The sequence below is a fragment of the Bos indicus x Bos taurus genome, chromosome 28 (assembly GCF_003369695.1).
Source record: "Bos indicus x Bos taurus breed Angus x Brahman F1 hybrid chromosome 28, Bos_hybrid_MaternalHap_v2.0, whole genome shotgun sequence".
Classification (NCBI taxonomy): domain Eukaryota; kingdom Metazoa; phylum Chordata; class Mammalia; order Artiodactyla; family Bovidae; genus Bos; species Bos indicus x Bos taurus.
In genome coordinates this window covers 6,179,592-6,202,263 of record NC_040103.1, presented here as the reverse complement: position 1 = coordinate 6,202,263, position 22,672 = coordinate 6,179,592, and the positions used below count along the sequence as shown (strand labels likewise).

The 22,672-nt window shown below is 42.9% G+C and overlaps 1 protein-coding gene across 2 annotated transcripts in view; it reads left to right on the top strand.

The window, feature by feature from the left end:
* Positions 1 to 22,672, top strand: part of PCNX2 (pecanex 2) — a 338,376-nt gene that overhangs the window by 25,304 nt on the left and 290,400 nt on the right. For both annotated transcript variants that reach the window (XM_027530589.1, XM_027530588.1), the window contains exons 5-8: positions 590 to 1,867; positions 11,851 to 11,998; positions 12,124 to 12,269; positions 15,621 to 15,714. In XM_027530589.1, coding sequence (XP_027386390.1) covers positions 590 to 1,867; positions 11,851 to 11,998; positions 12,124 to 12,269; positions 15,621 to 15,714 — 1,666 coding nt within the window. The remainder of the gene's footprint in view (positions 1 to 589; positions 1,868 to 11,850; positions 11,999 to 12,123; positions 12,270 to 15,620; positions 15,715 to 22,672) is intronic.

The window sequence follows — 22,672 nt, the reverse complement described above, 5'->3', positions numbered from 1 at the left end:
AGCCTCCCTGCCTTGGTTTAGAAGGATTAAGTAACTTACCCAATGTACTGTAGCTAGTAAACAGCACAGCCAACATCTTTCTGATTGCAAATATGTTGTTTAAATCGTACTAGTCTGCCTCCCAAGCTTCCCAGGTGGCTCAGTGGTAAACAATTCACCTGCCAATTCAAGAGATGTGAGTTTGATCCCTGGGTCGGGAAGATCCCCCTGGAGAGGAAAGTGGCACCCCACTCCAGTATTCTTGCCTGGGAAACTCCATGGACAGAGGAGCCTGGCGGGCTACAGTCTATACTGTTGCAAAGAGCCAGACATGACTGAGCAACTGAGTATGCACGAGTCTGACTCCCAGGGCCACAAAAGAGGGAAAGCTAAAAGTCTGAATTATTATCTTAAATATGGAGATTTCCAGATCAATTTCACAGCAGAGGTGGTATTTTAAAAATAAGCATCTAATCACATTTGTTGCTGGTGTTATTTTAAATTTTTATTGGTATTATGTACGATAGTAATAAGTTATTATCATTTGGTCTGCGCTGGGACATCATTCATCCATTCTGGATGGGAATCAAGGTGCTGTTGTTGATTTCAGGTGTCGTTCTCTCAGATGACCAACCCATGGCACCAGTGTCATCTACCTCACCTGCTATCAAAGCGGAAAGCTTACCTGCTTCTAAAGCACCCGTGCTGGGAGCCGTTACCACATCAGCAATACCACTGAAACCTGTTGTGGCAGAAACTTGCATCAGTGATCAAGGGAAGGAAAGAGGGGGCAGGGGGCAGCCCCCCTTCCACCACAGATCCGAGGGTGGCTTGGTGGACAAAGAAACCGTAAAGAAGTTGCCCTACCTGTCTTTGTCTCAGTACGACTTACTGGAGACGGACGTTTCTGTCCAGCCTTGGGGGAGTGAGAATTCTGTCTTGATTCCAGAACCTGGTCATTATGCCTCCATCAGGGACAAGCTACAGAACAAGTCGCCTCAGGACAGCCTGAGCAGCAGCTGCCCACAGTGTAACACTGTCATCGCCAGACCTGTGCAGGGGCAAGTTTCCCAGCAGGTGGACTCGACCTTGAACCAGGACGTGGGTGACTCCGATAGTGAGGTCGCCGTCACTCTGATAGATACTTCTCAACCTGGTGACCCGCTGAGTCTGCACGAACCCATTAGGATCGTCATTACCATGAGCAGTACGCCCAACTCCATGACAGACTTGGAAAGCTCGCTGCATCTCAAGGCGGTTGGTACTCAGCCATCTGGCTTCCAGGCTGATGCTGAGCCAGCTCCCCCAGGGGCAGCCAGTCCCCTAAATGTGGAGCAGATGAGAATTCCCGTCATCACCTTCCAGCTGTCTGAGGATGCAGGAGGCATGGTGTGTCCCGAAAGCAGTGGGAGTGGCAGGACACCAGAGAGACTGACGGTGGAGGCGTCCTCCAATCCGTGTTCTGGCTATGAATCTGGGGAGGGGGGCAGTGCCACCCAGGACCACAGTCCTTCCCCAGGAGACCACTGTGCAACCCCCCCTACACCTAACATGGTCTCCGAGTCTGAGGTGGGAATGGAAGCCCAGGCCAACCTTGATCCATCATCTTGTAGAACCAGCCAGGAGAAGAGACATGCCCGGGTCCTCAGCGTGGACAGTGGGACAGATGTCTTCTTGAGTAAAAGTTCCGCAGAAATTATTAATGATAAAGAACAAACAATGCCAACTTCCAAATCTGACCTAGAGGCCAAGGAAGGACAAGTACCAAATGAATCCAACTTCCTGGAATTTGTCTCCTTGTTAGAATCGATTAATACTTCCAAGGTGGTGGTATCTAACCAAAGGAATGAGCCAACAGAGCAGAACAAAGACAGCAGGCTTCCTGCAGGTAGGATCCCACATCTGTTCTGTCCTGCTGATACAGAGAAGGCAGTGTTTCTCTTTGTCATTGGCTTTCTGTGATTCGACTTTGCAAACAGAAGGACAGCTATTGTGTAATTGTTGGCTGTTTGGCTCTTCACTGGTGTTTGCTGAATGTGCCAAAACCAAGCTGTGTGATGAACATAGATTAAAACTGGTTCACTCCTCCAGGAAATTTTAGGCATAGTAATGAAGATTTGGCTTCCCTAGAAGGCAGGAATATTTATTTCTAAGGAAATAAGCAATTATATGTTACCATGGTGACGAAAGCCTTCAATGGATGTCTCTGCCATTATAAAATAGACGCATTCTGGGAAAGCAAATTGTAAAGCAAATTAAATGAATCCACTTTTCTGTTGAATGATATTATGCAGTCCTGTATGCTGAATTTCATAATTATCCCAAGTTGTAAACATAATTATAATACATGGCCCTTAATATATGCCAGTGAAAGTGTTAGTCACTCAGTTGTGTCTGATTCTTTGCAACCCCATGGACTGTAGTCCACCAGGCTCCTCTGTCCATGGAGTTCTCCTGGCAAGAATACTGGAGTGGGCAGCCATTCCCTTCTCCAGGGAATCTTCCTGACCTAGGGCTCAAATCCGGGTCTCCTGCATTGCAGGCAGATTCTTTACCATGTGAACCACCAGGGAAGCCCAATTTATGCCAGGCACTGTCCTAAACCCTTTACCGATATTAACGAGGGTGACCATCTGTGGTGGTTTGTTCGACAAGGTCCTTGTTAACATGTGTTTTGCCAACATAATTATTAATAGCACCATCTCTCTCTCACAAAAGTGTTCCCAGCTTGAACAATAAGTTATACAGTTACTGTATAATGGAGTGAATTATATACAGCTTCACTCATTTGCTCCTCATATAACCTTATGTTATGGGTCCTTTTATCATTCCTTCTGGAAAGGTGGTTTTCTCTGTTTTCCAAGTTAGTCTAGTAAGTCTGGAGCTGAGCTTTGATCTTGGTGTTGCTCCAGAGTCAACATTCATAAATAATAAAACTATATTTCTTGCATGAATATAAGAGTCATTATTTTTCAAGTTACTTAATATCTCTGAGCTGTTTCTTCCCTGGCAAAGGATGTTACTGGACTAAAGTTTCTGCAAAGCCTTTTTTTATGTTCTTTTTTTTTGGCTGTATTGCATGATATGCAGGACCTTAGTTCCCTGACAAGGGATCCGAGCCAGGCCCCCTGCAGTGGAAGTGAGGAGTCCTATCACTGGACTGCCAGGGAAGTCCCTACAGTCTTTTAACTTTCAGTTCAGTTCAGTTCAGTCGCTCAGTCGTGTCCGACTCTTTGCAGCCCCATGAATCGCAGCACGCCAGGCCTCCTGTCCATCACCAACTCCCGAAGTTCACCCAGACTCACGTCCATCGAGTCGGTGATGCCATCCAGCCATCTCATCCTCTGTCGTCCCCTTCTCCTCCTGCCCACAATCCCTCCCAGCATCAGAGTCTTTTCCAATGAGTCAACTCTTCGCATGAGGTGGCCAAAGTGGAGTTTCAGCTTTAGCATCATTCCTTCCAAAGAACACCCAGGACTGATCTCCTTCAGAATGGACTGGTTGGATCTCCTTGCAGTCCAAGGGACTCTCAAGAGTCTTCTCTAACACCACAGTTCAAAAGCATCAATTCTTCGGCACTCAGCCTTCTTCAAAACCATAGCCTTGACTAGATGGACCTTTGTTGGCAAAGTAATGTCTCTGCTTTTGAATATGCTATCTAGGTTGGTCATAACTTTCCTTCCAAGGAGTAAGCATCTTTTAATTTCATGGCTGCAATCACCATCTGCAGTGATTTTGGAGCCTCCAAAAATAAAGTCTGACACTGTTTCCACTGTTTCCCCATCTATTTGCCATGAAGTGATGGGACCAGATGCTGTGATCTTCATTTTCTGAATGTTGAGCTTTAAGCCAACTTTTTCACTCTCCTCTTTCACTTTCATCAAGAGGCTCTTTAGTTCCTCTTCACTTTCTGCCATAAGGGTGGTGTCATCTGCATATCTGAGATTATTGATATTTCTCCTGGCAATCTTGATTCCAGCTTGTATGTCCACATTTCTCTGATTTTTGAGTACAACATTTCTGCATAGATCTCTGAGAGCATATCTATACAGTAGGATTGCTTGCAGGAAGTTGTGGTTCATGGGTCTGTAGCATTTCTTCATTCTAGGATTACCCCTTTATTATTGGCTGTTCTCTGGGACAGTCAGAGGTCCCTTTGGCTCCACGATGGTAGCTCCCAGCAGTTTGTTCTTGTTCCTTTTGTCTTTCTGGTGCACTTCAAAAAGCTTGTCCTGCTAGTGGATCAGTCCACTCTTGCACAAAATTTCATCAATATTTGAATATTTAAATTATGTAAACTAAATGTATTCTCCTTTTCACTACATCTATGTATCCAGGATTTGTGTATAAAGTATCATGGACAGGAAAGGTAAACTTCTTAACAAACATGTGCAGTACAAGAACACATTGGTAACTTTGAGATACTAGACATCTTTCTGATTTGTGCTTCGGATTGCTTCAGTTCAGTTCAGTTGCTCAGTCATATCCGACTCTTTGCGACCCCATGAATTGCAGCATGCCAGGCCTCCCTGTCCATCACCAACTCCCAGAGTTTACTCAAACTCATGTTCATCGAGTTGGTGATGCCATCCAGCCATCTCATCCTCTGTCGTCCCCTTCTCCTGCCCACAATCCCTCCCAGCATCGGGGTCTTTTCCAATGAGTTAACTCTTCGCATGAGGTGGCCAAAGTATTGGAGTTTCAGCTTTAGCGTCATTCCTTCCAAAGAACACCCAGGACTGATCTCCTTCAGAATGGACTGGTTGGATCTCCTTGCAGTCCAAGGGACTCTCAAGAGTCTTCTCCAACACCACAGTTCAAAAGCATGAATTGTTCGGCGCTCAGCTTTCTTCACAGTCCAACTCTCACAGCCATACATGACCACAGGAAAAACCATAGCCTTGACTAGACGGACCTTTGTTGGCAAAGTAATGTCTCTGCTTTTGAATATGCTATCTGGGTTGGTCATAACTTTCCTTCCAATGAGTAAGCATCTTTTGGATTGCTTACCCTCCAGTTAGTATAAAGATTCATGGATCTAGGCCAGCATTGTCTGGTGGAACTTTCTTCAGTGATGGAAGTGTCCTGTATCTGCCACCACCAGGGACTACTGGCCACATGTAGCTATTAAATACTTGAAATGGGGATTGTGCAGAAATACAGTTTTTGATTTTATTGAATTTTACTTTATTTAAGTAGCCACATGTGGCTACTGTAGTGGGTAGTGCTGAGCCAGCAATGTGTGTCTTCTTGGGGAGCTATGAGTAGGGTGGACAGATCCTGGCTTTGGAACTTGAACAGCCCAGGGCCAAATTTTGGTTTTTCAGTGCCAGCTGGGTGAGGTTGGGCCATTCACCATATCCATCTGAGTCACAGTTTCTTCAGGGAAGCAGGAATAATAATATGTTACAGATTTACTGTGATGATTCAGTTAGGAAAATATGTTAAAAGTCTTAATACTTGATCAATTTCAGCCATCTGTTCTGAGTTTCCCCTCTGGCTATTATGTGAGGTTTATTTAGTCTGTCTGCTTACGTTTCTGCTCTTCAACTTTTCAGCCAGCCATATTTAATCAGAATGGGGTTGAATTGGAAATCTAGGGTGTGCAAAGAGGTGTGGATGCTATGAGGTTTTCTTTGGAAAGAATCAGGCTTGGTTGTTGGGACAGGAACAGGTTTGGCTATTGGGAACTTGTAGGTACAATAGGGAGGGGGAAGTTGGAGTGGATTATATGTCTATTCCAGGAAGGGTCAGAGGTTTTTTCCTAATTTATTTTTTAAAAACTACCAAACATTTGCTCTTCTTGTCCTGTAATTTATTCTCCTCCCTTATTTTTTAAATTGAAATATAGTTGATGTACAATCCTATATGTGTTTCAGGATTATATAACAATGATTCACAATTTTTAAAGATTGTATTTCATTTAAAGTTATAAAATATTAGCTATATTTCCTGTGCTGTACAATATATCCTTGTAGCTTATTTATTTTAAATGTGGTAGTTTGTGCCTCTTATCCCTTATCCCTGTCTTCTCTCTCCCCACTAATAATCACTAGTGTGCTCTCTACATCTGCGTTATTTCTATTTGTTATATTCACTAGTTTGCTTTATTTTTTAGATTGCATATGTATGTGATAACCTACGGTATTTGTCTTTCTTGACCTCACGAAGCATAATAATTCCAAGTCCATGTTGTTGCAGACGGCAAAATTTCATTCCATTTTATGGCTGAGTAATATTCCATTGTAAATACTTATACTACATCTTTTTTATCCATTCATCTGTTGATGGACACATAGACTTCTTATGTATATTGGCTATTGTAGACAATACTGCTTTGAATATTGGGGTGCATGTATTATTTGAATTAGTGTGCTTATTTTCTTCAGATAAATACCCAGGGATGGGATTCCTAGGTCATATGGGGATTCTATGTTCAGTTTTCTGATGAACTTCCATAATCCATAGTGGCTGTACCAGTTTGCATTCCTACCACCATCCCTTTTTTTCTACATCCTCACCAACATTTCTTATTTGTGGACTTTTTGATGATGGCCATTCTGACAGATGTGAGGTGATATCTCATTGTGGTTTTGATTTGCATTTCTCAGTGATTAGTTGGCCATCTTCATGTGCCTGTTGGCCATCTGTATGTCTTTTTTTGAAAAATGCCCATTCAGATCTTTTGCTCATTTTTTAATCAGGTTGATTGTTTTTTGTTATTGATTTGTATGAGCTGTTCATATATTTTGATATTAACTCCTTGTCAGTCATATCATTTGCAAGTATTTTCTCCCAATCATTAGGTTGTCTGCTTATTTTGATGATGGTTTTCTTCGTTGTACAAAAGCTTTTAAATTTAATTATGTCCCATTTAAAAAAATTTTTGCTTTTGTTTTCTTTGCCTTAGGAAACAGATGCAAACAGTAATTCTGCAGTTTATGTCAAAGTGCTTTGCCTATGTTTTCTTCTAGGAGTTTTTTTGGTTTCTGATATTATATTTAGGTCTTTAACTCATTTTGAGTTTACATTTTGTATCTGGTATGAGGAAATATTCTAATCTCATTCTTTTATATGTAGTTATCCAGTGCTTTTTACAGTACTCTTATTTCCAACCCAGGTTGCCTCCACAAAGGCCTTTAGGATTATCTTTAGGTCTTGGGGATATTCTAGAATTTGAGGTGATAGAAACCCACATACTTACCAACAGCCTTTAAAATCATGTTTCTGTTTTGTTTTGATACTGCTTTATTTTATTTTGTGGTAATAAAAACTGCTCAATTGAGAAAAAGTAAGGCTATTATTTAGAGCTTGCTACAAAAGAGTCCAGCACCAGCATTCTGGCAGAAACTCTGAGGCAGGCAGAAAAGAAAGCTTTGTAGTGGAAAAAAGGAAGATTCCAGGTGTGATTGGAAGCTATTGGCCTGGGGAAGCTGGAGGCGGGATTATAGCATTTAATGTGATTGGTTTATTATTGTCGTTGTCACTAGGTCCTGTCCACCTCCTTGTGACCCCCTGGACTGCAGCATGCTAGGCTTCTCTGTCCTTCACTATCTCTTGGAGTTTGCTCAAATTCTTGTCCATTGAGCCAGTGATGCTATCTAACCATCTCATCCCCTGCTGCCCTCTTCTCCTGCTCTCAATCTTTCCCAGCATCAGGGTCTTTTCCAATGAGTTGACTCTTTGCATCAGGTGGCCAAAGTCTTGGAGCTTCAGCTTTAGCATCAACAATAAATATTCAGGGTTGATTTCCTTCAGGATTGACTGGTTTGATCTCCTTGCAGCCCAAGGGACTCTCAAGAGTCTTCTTCAACACCACAATTTGAAACCATCTATTCTTCAGTGCTCAGCCTTCTAAATGGTCCAACTTTCACATCCATACATGACTACTGGAAAAAACAGCTTTGACTATACGGACTTTTTTCCAAAGTGAGGTCTCTGCTTTTTAATATGCTGTCTAGATTTGTCATAGCTTTCCCTCCAAGAAGCAAGTGTCTTTCAATTTCATGGCTACAGTTACCATCTACAGTGATTTTGGAGCCATGAAGTGATGGGACAAGATGCTGTGATCTTAGTTTTTTGAATGTTGAGTTTCAAGCCAGCTTTTTCACTCTCTATTTCAGCCTTATCAAGAGGCTCTTTAGTTCCTCTTCAATTTCTGCCATATAGTGGTATCATCTGCATATCTGAGATTGTTAATATTTCTCTTGGCAATCTTGATTCCAGCTTGTGATTCCTCCAACCTTGCATTTTGCATTATGTATTCTGCATATAAGTTAAATAAGTGAAGTCGCTCAGTCGTGTCTGACTCTTTGTGACCCCATGGACTGTAGTCTACCAGGTTCCTCCATCCATGGGATTTTCCAGGCAAGAGTACTGGAGTGGGTTGCCATTTCCTTTTCCAGGAGATCTTCCTGACCCAGGGACTGAACCTGGGTCTCCCTCATTGTAGGCAGACGCTTTACCATCTGAGCCACCAGGGAAGTCTAAGCAGGGTGAAAATATACAGCCTTATTGTACTCCTTTCTCAATTTTCCACCAGTTGTTCCATGTCCAGTTCTAACTATTGCTTCTTGACCTGCATAAGGTTTCTCAGGAGACAGGTAAGGTGGTCTGGTAGTCCTATCTCTTTAAGAATTTTCCAGTTTGTTGTAATCCACATAGTCAAAGGCTTTAGTGTAGTCAATGAAGCAGAAATAGATTTTTTTTAATTCCCTTGCTTTTTCCATGATCCAGCAAAGGTTTGCAATTTGATCTCTGGCTCCTTTGCCATTTTGAAATCCAGCTTTACATCTGAAAGTTCTCAGTTCACATACTGCTGAAGCCTAGCTTGAAGATTTTGAGCATAATCATGCTAACATGTGAAATCAGCACAATTATATGATAGTTTGAACATTCTTTGGCATTGCCTTTCTTTGTGGTAGGAATGAAAACTGACTTTTCCCAGTCATGTGGCCATTGCTGAGTTTTCCAAATTTGCTGCCATATTCACAAATTTGCAGCATTTTCACATCATCATCTTTTAGGATTTTAAATAGTCTAGCTGGAATTCCATCATCTCCACTAGCTTTGTTCATAGTATGCTTCCTAAGGCCCGCTTGACTTCACACTTCAGGGTGTCCAGTTCTAGGTGAGTGACTGCATCATCGTGGTTATCTGGGTCATTGAGACCTTTCTTGTGTAGTTTCATGTATACATTTCTTGTATAGTTATGTGTATTCTTGCCACCTCTTAATCTCTTCTGTTTTTTAGGTCCTTACCACTTCTGTCCTTTATCATGGGGAAGAAAATGGCAACCCACTCCAGTATTCTTGCCCGAAGAACCCCATGAGCAGTATAAAAAGGCAAAAACATGATTGGTTAAAAGAGCATATTTGGCTTCCTCTGATTGGTTGGATTTCTGCAATTGGAAGCAGGGATAAAAATTAGGAAAGCTCTCAGTTATTAATCAATTCCTATCCATTTTGGGCTGATTGTTGCAGGAGTTATTATTTGGCTTCCTGAGTCGTTTGCTAGAAATAGTGGTCTGATATCCGACAAGTATGACTTGTACATATTATGTTAGTTTCCTGGGCTGGTTACTGTAGCTAATGGATTATTTTTCTGAGATTGTGTAGATTGTGGGTCAGAGTTCTATTTGTATATATATTATATGGCTATTGTCTATTTGTATATTCAATTTCTCCTAGACTTTCTAAGCAAATAATCATGAATGCATGTGGAGATGGTTATTGAAGAATTATTAATATCTGCAGTATAGAAAAATAGGAACACTAAATTTATAAGAATAGGAGTCTAGTTTAATAAATTATACTATTTTAATATAATATTATTTAGTTTCCATTTGGGGATGATGCAGAAGAATATCTCCTGTCATTAAATATTAATAGTACTTTAAGATAAGTAGAACAGTTATAGAAGTAAAACAGTTATAAAACAATATCTGCTTTTGGGGACTTCCCTGGTGGTCCAGTTTTTAAGATTCCATGCCTCCACAACACAGGGGACATGGGTTCGATCACTGGACAAATAACTAAGATCCCATGTGCCTGCAGAATATCCAAAAAAACCCAACACCAAAAACTGTTTTATAGCTTATCTATTTAGTTTAGTAAATTATACTGTATTAATGTAAGATAACTTCCATTTTTGGATGATGTAGAAATATATATCATTAAATATTTGTAATAATTTAAGAAAAGTAGAATAGTTATAAAACAACATCTAAATTATGACTTTATTTTTGAAAAAAAAAATGTCTAAAAGAAAACTCCAGTGTGATATCTATCATATTGGCTCCTGAATCAGCATGGTGGGGTTAGGAGTAATTTAAGATTTTTTCCCTTTTCTCTAGTTTTAAATTATATGCCATTCACTTGTGCTATTTTTAGACACTGAAATTCCTTTACGTGTGTATTTTTAAAGGGAAAAGGAGAAAAGTAGCCATTGTTGTTGTTTGGTCGCCAAGTCGTGTCCAGCTCTTTTGCGACCCCATGGACTGTAGCTTGCCAGACTCCTCTGCCCATGAGATTTCCCAGGCAGGAATACTGGAGTGGGTTGCCATTTCCTTCTCCAAGAGATCTTCCCAACCCAGGGATGAACCCGCATCTCCTGTCTTGGCAGGAGGGTTCTTTACCACCAAGCCATCAGAGAAGCCCCAAAGTAGCCCATAGGTTGGCATATGTTATGTGCCCAATTAAGAGAAGGAGAGACTAAGGTATTAAAAGCAACATGAATGAAGGAGTCCACATACACGTAGTGTTAGCAGATAGAGCTGTCTAAACATGCCTCACTGCAGTTTTTATGTGACATGATCACTGGCTAAAGCTATTTGTTATGATAGCACTTTTTCACAGATGTGTTTCTTGAAAACTGTGAAAACTTCTATCTTGACAAGCTGTCAAATGAAATGCAAACGTTTTTGTACCAAAGCAATTCTAATCGTTTCACAGATGCACTGGGAATATTTTTCTTCAGGACTCACGTGGAAGCCAGCAATATGTCTCTAATTACTTCAAGTCTAAGGATGAAAACCTTTGTTTTATACATGGTGATGGGATTCAGACCCCAGGGAAGCTAGCGTCATTTTAGTTTTTAAGGCAGATCTTGGTGGGCTTTCTGAATGTCACTCCTTGAAATAGCCTGTAGGTTCAAACCACACAATCATGTTCTTCTCTCAGGCAGACATTTACGCAGAAGAACATAGCTATTGGCAGCTTTGGTCATAGGAATACAGAAGACATTGTGACCTTGAAAAGGTCAAAATGACCTTGACATTGTGACCTTTGATGTGTGTCTTTAGACATGCGTTTCAGTAGTTGTGGGACACTGGCTTCTCTAGCTGTGGCGTGCAGGCTTAGTTGCTCTGCAACATGTGGTATCTTAGTTCCCTGACCAGAGATCAAACCCACGTCCCCTGAATTGGAAGGTGAAGTCTTAACCATTGGACCGTGAGGGAAGTCCTCATAGGAGCTATTTACATTTTTCTATTTATTTTTACTTCAGCTTGGTAACTTACCTCCACTCATTTCCACCTTAATTTCTTACTACTGCTGCTGCTGCTAAGTCGCTTCAGTCGTGTCCGACTCTGTGCGACCCCATAGACGGCAGCCCACCAGGCTCCCCCATCCCTGGGATTCTCCAGGCAAGAACACTGGAGTGGGTTGCCATTTCCTTCTCCAATGCAGGAAAGTGAAAAGTGAAAGTGAAGTCGCTCAGTCGTGTCTGACTCTTAGCGACCCCATGGACTGCAGCCTACCAGGCTCCTCTGTCCATGGGATTTTCCAGGCAAGAGTACTGGAGTGGGGTGCCATTGCCTTCTCCCAATTTCTTACTAAGTATTATGTTAATACATAAAGCAGTGTTTTTCAGATAACTGCTCCCAGGAGAAAAAGGAAGAAATCCTGGAAAGTGAGAAACCCAGTGGACCCATTGCCAAACAAGGAAAACCAGACGTGCAAAGTCAAGACCACACCAGCACCAGCCCTGGGCTCACGGAACCTGCCAAGATCCCAACCCTGTAAGGATAACTTACTCATATAACTTTGTGCTGGTACAGTCTCATTCACTGGCTACTTCTTTTAATGCTTTGTTAAGGATAAAGAGGTGTTCCGCATCATTTTTGAAACCTTTATATGTGTTAAGTTTCCAGGGCAATAGACAAAGGCAAATAATCTACAGGGTGACTTCCCAACAAGACAGTTCTGTGCTACAAGTCATAAGTGGGCCTGAAACATCGGTGCAAGACGAGATGTCCGTGGATGCGATGCATGTCTTCATCGATGAACATGGTAAGTCTTTAGAGCTCTATACTCATGAGGTGGAGGGGGGAAGCTGGCAGCTTTCTCAAGTCCTATATGGTCTCTTAGCCTGAGGACAGGTTTACCAGCCATCTGAAAGTAGAAAGGTCCTATGAGACCCTTCCTAAACTAAAATGATGTAAACTCCTCAGCCTCTGGGATCTAATGCCTGATGATCTGAGGTGGATCTGATGTAATAATAACAGAAATAAAGTGCACAACAAATATAATGCCCTTGAATCATCCTGAAACCACCCCCTACCGAGTCCGTGGAAAATTTGTCTTCCATGAAACCGGTCAAGTGAAGAAGCAGTTATCCAGGGATACATAAAATGCATCAGTATAATACACTGCTGCTGCTGCTGCTAAGTCGCTTCAGTCGTGTCCGACTCTGTGCGACCCCATAGACGGCAGCCCACTAGGCTCCTCTGTCCCTGGGATTCTCCAGGCAAGAATACTGGAGTGGGTTGCCATTTCCTTTTCCAATGCATGAAAGTGAAAAGTCAAAGTGAAGTCGCTCGGTCGTGCCCGACTCTTAGCGACCCCATGGACTGGAGCCTACCAGGCTCCTCCGTCCATGGGAATTTCCAGGCAAGAGTACTGGAGTGGGGTGCCATTGCCTTCTCCGAGTATAATACACAGATGTTCCCAATTCAAAGCCATGATGGTTTGATGCTGAGATGCTGGGTGGGAGCCTGGGGATGCTACTCTTATTGCTTAGGGTGTGAGCTGGCTCTATAGCTCACTGCAGGACAAAGACTGAATGCTGTTTTTACTTTTAGCCTTTTAGAAGCAGAACTTATTTCCAGATTTCTTTCGGTTAGCAAAATAGGTACTAAGGTTGATCTTTTGTAAAAAGTGAAGTGCATAAAGTGAACTTTTGAAAAGCAGGGAATCCCTGTATTAGACTTTGAAACAGGAAGGCTTCGTGCTGACTGCTCACAGTTAGTGTTCTTTGGACAGGCTGTGCGCCCTCTGCCTCAGGGCCTTTGCGTATACCACGCCCCTATGCCTGCATTGTGCCATTTATCCTTCAGATCTCTATTCTAAAGAAGATTCTTCAGGGAAGCCTTTCCTGGATATCCCAGGCTTAATAAATTTCATCTGTGCTTTTGCTCTCTCAACAGCCTATCCCTTTCCTGCTTTGAGACTATTACAGCTTCTAGTTGTTTACTGAGTGCTCAGTTGCTTCGATTGTGTCTGACTCTTTGTAACCCCCTGGGCCACAGCGTGCCAGGTTCCTTTGTTCATGGATTTTCCAGGCAAGAACACTGGAGTGGGTTGCCATTTCCTACTCCAGGGGATCTTCCCTACCCAGGGATCAAACCCAAGCCTTCTGAGTCTCCTGCCTTGCAGGCAGAGTCTTTACTGTTGAACCACTGGGGAAGCCCAATGTTTATTGCCTTATAATAATTTGATTACTGACATTCTCCCCATTTTCACAATTGTAAATTTCAGGAATGTAATGTCCAGCACCTAATAAATATTTATTGGATATATGCTGAAATCTGACTTTGATATATTTTTAATGCCTTGTTACAAAAAGATTAAAAGTAATAGAAAAAGAGAGAAAGGAAGGGAGAAAGAAAGAAAAAATCATTAAGTGGCAAGGTCAAGGTTCCTTTGATTAAGAGATATAGATCCTAGGTTTTCTAGGATGAGTCTTGGGTTAAATTTTTTAAAGATTAATTAATACTTGATTAGTCTACTGTCAAGGGCTTCCCAGGTGGTGCTAGTGGTTAAGAACTTGCCTGCCAATACAGGAGATGTGGGTTTGATGCCTGGGTTGGGAAGATCCCCTAGAGGAGGGCGTGGCCACCCACTCCAGTATTCTTGCCTGGCAAATCCAGTGGACAGAGGAGCCTGGTGGGCCACAGTCCACAGGGTCCAACATGATTGAAATGACTTCACACCCTTGCACGCACATTCTACTTACAAATAGATCCTGGTTTGGATAATAAATTATGTGTTACCGTCTCTCTATAGACCAGTAATTTATAGTTTGAAGTGCTTTTGCATCTGTAGAAATACAAAGAGACTTTTATGTTATAAAGAACAACATTATCACCTTTGTCCAAGCCTCCAGAGGGGCTGTGGTTGTCACTGTCTGTGCTTTGCTTGGTGGGACAGCCTTCGAGTTGAGGTCAGGCACTGTGGAATGCCTTGCAACTACTCCTAACAGACAAGGCTAATGATGCTCCCCTGTCACCTGAAGAAAGTACAGTTAAAACCTCTTCTGGGGAGAAGCCGTTTACATTTACAAAGTGAACTGATTTTCACACCTCAATACCCTGAACCACTTTAGCAGGCTAAATTAATTCCATCTGGTGCTTTCCCTCATTACCAGGCTGACACCCCAGTCAGCAGCTATGCCAGTGCTTATCTGCAAATTCAAAGGTAGGGATGGCCCCATGTGGCCCACTTATCAAAACCATGCATTTAATAAGCCTCTTTTTGTGCATGATACCAAAACAAGACAAACCCCCAGTTACAGCATGCGCAGATCATCCTGACACATGAAGAGAATATACCAAAAAATGCATTGAAAAGAATGTATTAGAAGAAGATTAGAGATGGTGCAAATTAATCGATGAAAAGCAATTAAGTGATAAGTAACTGAGTCATGTGATATCACTTATATGTGGGATCTAAAAAAATGGATACAAGTGAACATACTTAGAAAGCAGAAACAGACTCACAGAGGTAGAAAACAAACTTATGCTTACCAAAGGGGAAAGCAGGGAGGGATATACTAGGGATTTGGAACTAACAGATATACTATTATATATTATATATATATAAAATATAAATTAAATTACATATAAAACATTATATATTATATAATTATATGTAAATTATATTTATATGATTATATAAAATTATTATATATAAATATATTTATTATATATAATAAATGTATTTATACATAAATAAATGATATATTACATGTTATAATTTTATATTGTGTATATTATTATATATTATATATAAAATAAATAAACAAGGACCTACTCTATAGCATTAGGCACTATATTCAGTATCCTGTAATAACCTACAATGGAAAAGACTCTGAAAAGAATGTAGATGTATATGTATAATGGAATTGCTTTGCTGCACACCTGAAACTAACACGACATTGTGAATCAACTATACTTCAATGAAAATATTATTATAGTGATGCCTCAGATTTTCCTTCTATGGAGAAATACAAAGAATGGACTTAGATTACCAACAATTATTATTAAAATCATCCAAAATTAGTTCCCTCTAACTTGAAAAAAGTATCCACAGAAATGATCATATACAAGCAGTTGTGTAATGTTCTTTGCTGAACTTTTGCAGGGGAGATTAAATCCTGTTATTTAAAGTCTGGAAATCAGAAAGAAGGCCCTTTCCAGCATCAGCCATCAAATTATGAAGGCTTCTCTCACGCTGGGTAAGTAGGGCTTGTTTTCAGGTTGGGGAGGTGTCGTGTCACTGCCCCCAGCAACTTCCATGCAACTTACTCTGACTGTAAATGAAGTGAGGATCCTGGTGTCGAATGTGTTAATCCATCTGTGGGCATGAAAGCATGTGGGTCTCATCAAAAGAAAAAGAAAACCAGATATTGTAGAATAATAAAAAATAAATGGAACCACCTTCATAGTGAGAGTGAAGTTGCTCACTCATGTCCGACTCTTTGCAATCCCATGGACTGTAGCACACCAGGCTCCTCTGTCTGTCCATGGGATTTTCCAGGCAAGAATACTGGAGTGGGTTGCCATTTCCTTCTCCAAGGGGCTCTTCCCAACCCAGGGATCGAACCCGGGTCTCCCGCATTGCAGGCAGATGCTTTTACCATCTGAGCCACCAGGGAAGTCCATTATACCTTCATAGTAGCCACTTCCAAAAATAAATATAGCATGTTGGTATGAATAGAGTGGAATCCTGTGTAAATGATATGGGGAAGGCATTGATGCCGTCTGAGGATGTATTATGAAATCCGTCTCAAGGAATGAACTAGAGAAATGGTTAGTTTTCATCTGTATGGATGAGGCAGACTCTTTTGCTGGTAGATGGTCTAAACATCTTTTCTGTTCTCCTTCTGAGTGTGTTGAGTAACTTTCTTAATCATGTTCATTATGTTGATACGGAATTCACTTGCACGTCCAAAACACATGTGGATTAATACGTGACATTAGGCAAGCTATAAGTCTTCTCAGTTGTGGATTGAGTTCATCCTTCATCCTGGACTTCAAGATTCTTTGAGGATAATCCATAGGGTCATGCCTCAGTGGCTTGCTCTGAGTGAGAGTACATTTTTCATATACATTTCTCTAGAGCTGTACCTTTTTGAGGATTTATGGAAGACTTTTGTGATGTCACTGAAATGCCTTAGACTTCATGTCTGGAGAGTGTAAAGGGAGTTACAGGAGCTCTACTCCTAGTTTCTAGGGTGCAGTGTTCCTTCCTGAGGTCAAAGTTTCCTTACCAGCTGTGCGTGGGAAGTTCAAGGTGAGCCTCTAGTGTACTTAGAACAAAGTCTGTCCTCGTCCCTGCAGTCTGGCCTTCAGGTGGGATTCTGCCATGTGCCAGCCTTTCAGGGTGTTCTTTTGCCATTCCTACTGCTTCTCACCTGCTCAGGAGTACTGGTGTCAGCCGTCACGGTAGATCTGACGGCTGCTGTGGCTGACCACAGCAGTATTCACGGCCACACAACCCCACCTGGGTCCCAGCCCCAAAGCAGCCTGCTCGGGTCCAGAGTGAGTCCTGGGGGGAGACAGGAATAGTCTCCATCACCCACCTGCCTTCCACTGTTCCTTATCTCCCTTGGTACCCACATTTCAATCAAAACAAACAACACAAAATTCTCATTCTTCAGCCGAAAAGCATGCAAAGTGGTGTTTGCCAATGGAGACCCATGAGGAGAGACAGGTCTGCCACCCCATCTTGGCTCCAGCCTCCAGGATATTTTGTGGCAATGATTTGATGAGTTCAGTCATCTAAGGTGGCAGCTTTCTTCAGATGAAATATTTAATTACATGAGAACACAGCTTGGGAAGCTGTCCTGTTACCCTACAATCCTCAGTTGAAAGCTGTAGTGTTTTTACGCTGTATTTGGAACAAGTACAAGCCTCTTATTTTATCCCCAAGTAGATTTGCAAAGCTTTTTAATTTTTGTTTTCCTGATAAATGGGCTTCACTTTCCCCGAGGAAAATATTTGAACTGCCTTTTGCTGGTAATGGCAGGTAGAATAAGACCACCTATCCAGAGCCTTAAAACACTAAAAATACACAGTGTGCAGATAAGAATTAAAAAGCGTGCCAGTAGGGTTTTCAGTAAGCCCCATTCCTTGGACCATACCTCACTGAGAGATACCATTAACTCACCTTCTCCCCTTGATTTCTCTCTCCTCATTAATTTCCCTCCAACTCTTGTTTGCTTTTGTTTCCTCTGTGTGTCTTCCTCAGCTAGAGCTCTTTTCTGTTTAATCACTGCTCCTCCTCCATTTCGAGACCTGTTGAGGCTAAGGATTGCCATAGAGCATTTACTCTTGGTGAGAGATTTTGGCGAGGGTAGGTTTTGGCCCTGCTGGAGTTTTAGGGGACACCAGTTGTGTTTTCCTATGAAGCCCTGTGGCTTAGCAGTGTCTCAAAATGTCAGTCCTTTCCTAGATCTGCCTTCCCATGTACATGAACAGTTAGACCCTTTCTGTTACCCATGAGAGAAATCCAAGTCCAGCAGCCTTCACCAAAATGCAAATTTAGGGGCCATGTAACGGAGCTGTCTTGGGTAGATGGCTTCAAGTGTGTGGTTTCTGCTTCTCCCATCACCTTCCTGTTGCTCTTTTTGACATCACTCTCAAACGCCTCACCCTGACAGTCAAAAGATGGCTGCAGGGTCTTCCCTGCTGGCCCCGTGGTTGAGACTCTGTGTTTTTAGCACAGTGGGTACAAGTTCAATCCCTGGTTGGGGAACTAGGGTCCCACATGCCTTGTGACTGAGAGTAAATAAAATGCTCTGATACTACAAGAAAAGGTGCTTCAGTAGCCCCACATCTTATGTCTTCTCTCATTCAAGTCCACTGGAGATAACATATTTCTTCCCCATAAACTGTGACTCCTTCATTCTCACTGGGCCGTGGACCCTGAGCCCAGCCACCAAGGCAGGTACTTGGCTTGGGTCTAAGTACATGCACAGAGCTGGAATGCCAGGTTCCCTTTGAGAACGTACGGGAGTTCTCTTCAGAGGGAAAACTGGAGCAGGGTGCGTGGACATGTGCTTAGTTGCTCAATTGTGTTGGACTCTGCGACTCCATAGACGTAGCCCACCAGGCCCCTCTGTCCATGGGATTTACCAGGGAGGATACTGGAGTGGGTTGCCATTTCCTACTCTCCAGGGCATCTTCCAGACCCGGGGGTTGAACGTGCATCTCTTGAGTCTCCTGGATTGGCAGGTGGGTTCTTTACCACTACTACGAGTGCCGCCTGGGAAGCCCCACGGTGCATGGATGCTGGGCAGCAGAAGTGGACAAATGATCCCTGAGGACTCTCCTTCTGGTAAAATGCAAGTAAATTAATGACTGTCCTTCTTTAAAGAGAGTGATGATCGAGTTTATAAAAGCAACCTTCTTTTAAAGAAACGTTCCTCGTTGTCTCTTACATTTTTTGTATGTGAACATTCTGACGGACAAGGTCTTGGTCCCCCAACGCTACATGCGATGTTCTTTTTTCTATTTTTAAAGATTTTTTTTTAATGTGGACCATTTAAAAGTCTTTATTGAATTTGTTACAGTATTTCTTCTGTTTTATGCTTTGGTTTTGTGGCCGCAAAGCGTGTGGGGTCTTAGCTCCTTGACCAGGGATCGAACTCTCACCTCCTGCATTGGAAGGTGACGTCTGAACCACTGGACCACAAGGGAAATTCTCCTACATGCTACGTTCTAAGTCTTTGATTATCTGCTTTTTCCTAAGGTAGTTTGACAGGGCATCAGTCTTAAGAGTTCTAAGAAAGAATGGCCCACAGTCATGCACATCATCTCTTTCTTGTGCTTAAAGATAAAATAATATACATGTCTGCTATTATATGTATGTGTGCTTGGCCGCCCAGTCATGTCCGACTCTTTGTGACCCCTTGGACTGTAGCCTGCCAGGCTTTTCTGTCCACGGGACTTCCCAGGTAAGAATACTGGAGTGGATGCCATTTTATTATTTGAGAATATACATGTCCTCTGTACTGTCTACTCTTTGAGATAAGTTGGTCCTTTCAAAGGGACTTTGTTCTGGAATGTTATGGCCATTCAGTGGCCCATTTGGGCACAGGAGGTGTGTGGTGCTTCTTGTTTGATGCTTGAGCACAAAACTCTGGTCACTTCACTTAGCAAAATTATAGCATTGAAGGTGTTCCTGGGATGATGCTGGGAAAGCACTCATGGGACTGCCATTTGTTTAATTCATGCTCAGAAAAAATGGCTCAGTCCTATGTAGAGTCAGATGATCTTCTGGATTTCAGCTGCTGTCTGACAGCCTTAGGGTGACTATTTCAACAGTCTCACACTCCTCCCCAGGCTAAGAGATGTTAAAAGCTGTGCCACCCACATGTGGGAGGCTAATTTCTTTGGATTTGTAATCAGACTTGGCTTTTGTGGATGCGTGTGGTGTAGTGATGGCTTGGGTATTTTTGAACTGCTTGTATGAATGAAAAATTGTGGTAAGATAGGATGAGAGCAGGGCTTCCTGGGTGGCTCAGGCTATAAAGAATCTGCCTACAATGAGGGAGACATGGGTTCGATCTCTGGGTTGGGAAGATCACCTGGAGAAGGGAATGACCAACCCACTCCAGTATTCTTGCCTGGAGAATTCCATGGACAGAGGAGCCTGGTGGGTTACAGTCCATGGGGTTGCAGAGAGTCAGACACACTGACTGACTAACACTTTCACTATCTTTAGGATGAAAGCAAACAGGCTGGTTTAATTTGTTGTTGTTTTCAAAAAGAATTTATGTATTTATTTAGTTGCACTAGGTCTTATTTGGAGAAGGCAATGGCACCCCACTCCAGTACTCTTGCCTGGAAAATCCCATGGACGGAAGAGCCTGGTAGGCTGCAGTCCATGGGGTCACGAAGAGTCAGACACGACTGAGTGACTTCACTTTCACTTTTCACTTTCATGCATTGGGTAAGGAAATGGCAACCCACTCCAGTGTTCTTGCCTGGAGAATCCCAAGGTTGGAGGAGCCTGGTGGGCTGCCATCTACGAGGTCGCACGGAGTCAGACATGACTGAAGCGACTTAGCAGCAGCAGCAGCAGGTCTTATTTGCCGCACGTGGGATCTTTAGTTTTGGCATTGGGATCTAGTTCCCTGACTAGGTTTGAACCTGGGCTTTCTGCACTGGGAGAGCAGAGTCTTAGCCACTGGACCACCAGGGAAATCCCAAGCTGGTTTAGTTTGAGTGTGTTAATTTTTGCATTGACCACATCCAATTTACCTTGATTCATGGACCTAACATTCCAGGTTCCTATGCAATATTGTTCTTTATAGCATCAGACTTTACTTTCACCACGAGACACATCCACAACTGGGCATCATTTCCACTTTGACCCAGCTGCTTTATTCTTTCTGGAGCTATCTCTCCGCTCTTCCCCGGTAGCATATTGGACACTTACTGACCTGGGCGCCTTATGTTCTGGTGTCCTGTGCGTGCTGCAGTCCATGGGGTCGCAAAGAGTTGAACATGACTTAGCAACTGAACAACAACAATCCTTTCATTAACATACCTGTGTGTGTGTCTGTATATATGGAGAGTGTCATTCCTTTCTTTAATGCTAGAGGTAAAGACATCAGAGCAGCACCTAGCTGGTCAAGTGCAGTGACAGTGGTTGGAGGGCCAAGTCACTCACACTTGACACTGTATTCCAGTGGGCCTCGAGTCTTTCCGTGGGAAGCAGCGTCCTGGCAGTTCCCGGCCCTGGAGGAAGTGTTTTCCTGTCATAGTTGTGGTGGCAGCAGCCATCGCTTGTCAATGATTTATTCTGCACTAAGCACTGTGCTAAGTATTAAATTATCCCCTTTCATCCGTGTGACAAAGTAGAGGTAGGTGATATTAGCTCCATTAGATAGAAAAGGAAACTGAGACTGACGAAGAAACAAGCCCAACCTCAGTAGCTACTAAGTGGCCGGGGGACTCTTAAATCCCTCCCCCAGCACCCTTCTGCAGGCAGGGGCCACAGCCCCAATTCCTGGGTGCCAGGCAGGGGGGCAAATGGATGAAGTGGACCCAGAATCAAACGCGAGCGGCACTGGGTGCTGAGTCCACTGGAGGGCACTGGTCCTGTGGCACCAGTGGTAAGGACTCCACCTGCCAATGCAGGAGACACAAGAGGTGTGGGTTTGATCCCTGAGGTTGGGAAGATCCCCTGGAGGAGGAAATGGCAACCTGTCCCATATTCTTGCCTCGAAAATCCCATGGACGGAGGAGCCTGGTGGACTACAGTCCATGGGGTCGCAAAGAGTCAGACACGACTGAGCACATGCACTTGCTAGAGGGCTATTTAGGGTGCTCATGGCAGCTTGGGAAGCCTGGGTGGCCAGATTTTCCAATTTATTCCCAAGAGGAGCTAGAAATTCCCATTTATCTATAAAAATCCATTTTTTAAAAAGATTTTTTTTTGATGTGGACCATTAAAAAAAATCTTAACTGAATTTGTTATAATATTCAATAATGTATTCTATTATTTTTTATGTTTCTGATTTTTTGTCTGAGAGGCCTGTGGGATCTTAGCCATTGACCAGGAATTGAACCCACACCCCCTGCATTGGAAGGTGAAGTTTTAAGCACTGGATCACCAGGGACGTCCCTCTATTTTGTCTAATGTTATTGATTTTAATATTTTTTTTTGAATTGCCACAGGCCACAGATAACATATATGGTTGGCTGAGGCCTGTGAGTGCTCTGAGACCTGGGTGAGGCAGTCCTCTTGCTAACACGTGTGATATTGGGGTGATCTTACACAGACCCCCACCTCCTCCAGGCACCCTTCACAGCCCATGCTTCACTGCTTCACTCCTGGAGGCCCATGGTGCTGGCCTCCAACCCTTCCTCTTCCAGGCCTCTGCCTGTTTTTGCCTGGAATGCTACCTTCTGGAGTTCTCTTCTTCCCAAGCACAGATTACTATCTGCCTCTTATATCCATCTTTCCTGTGTCAGTCCTTCCATGACAATTACTCCATCCCTCCATGCTGCTGTTAGAGGAGCTTGCCACACTCTCCCTGGTGCTCGAGACACCTAGCTCTTCTAGACTGTTCTTGTTTAAGGATAAGTCACCTTGGCTAGGGTGCCTCTGGGGTTCTCTGGTGGCTCAGTGGTAAAGAATCCGTCTGCTAAATGCAGGAAGCACGGGTTCAGTTTCTGGGT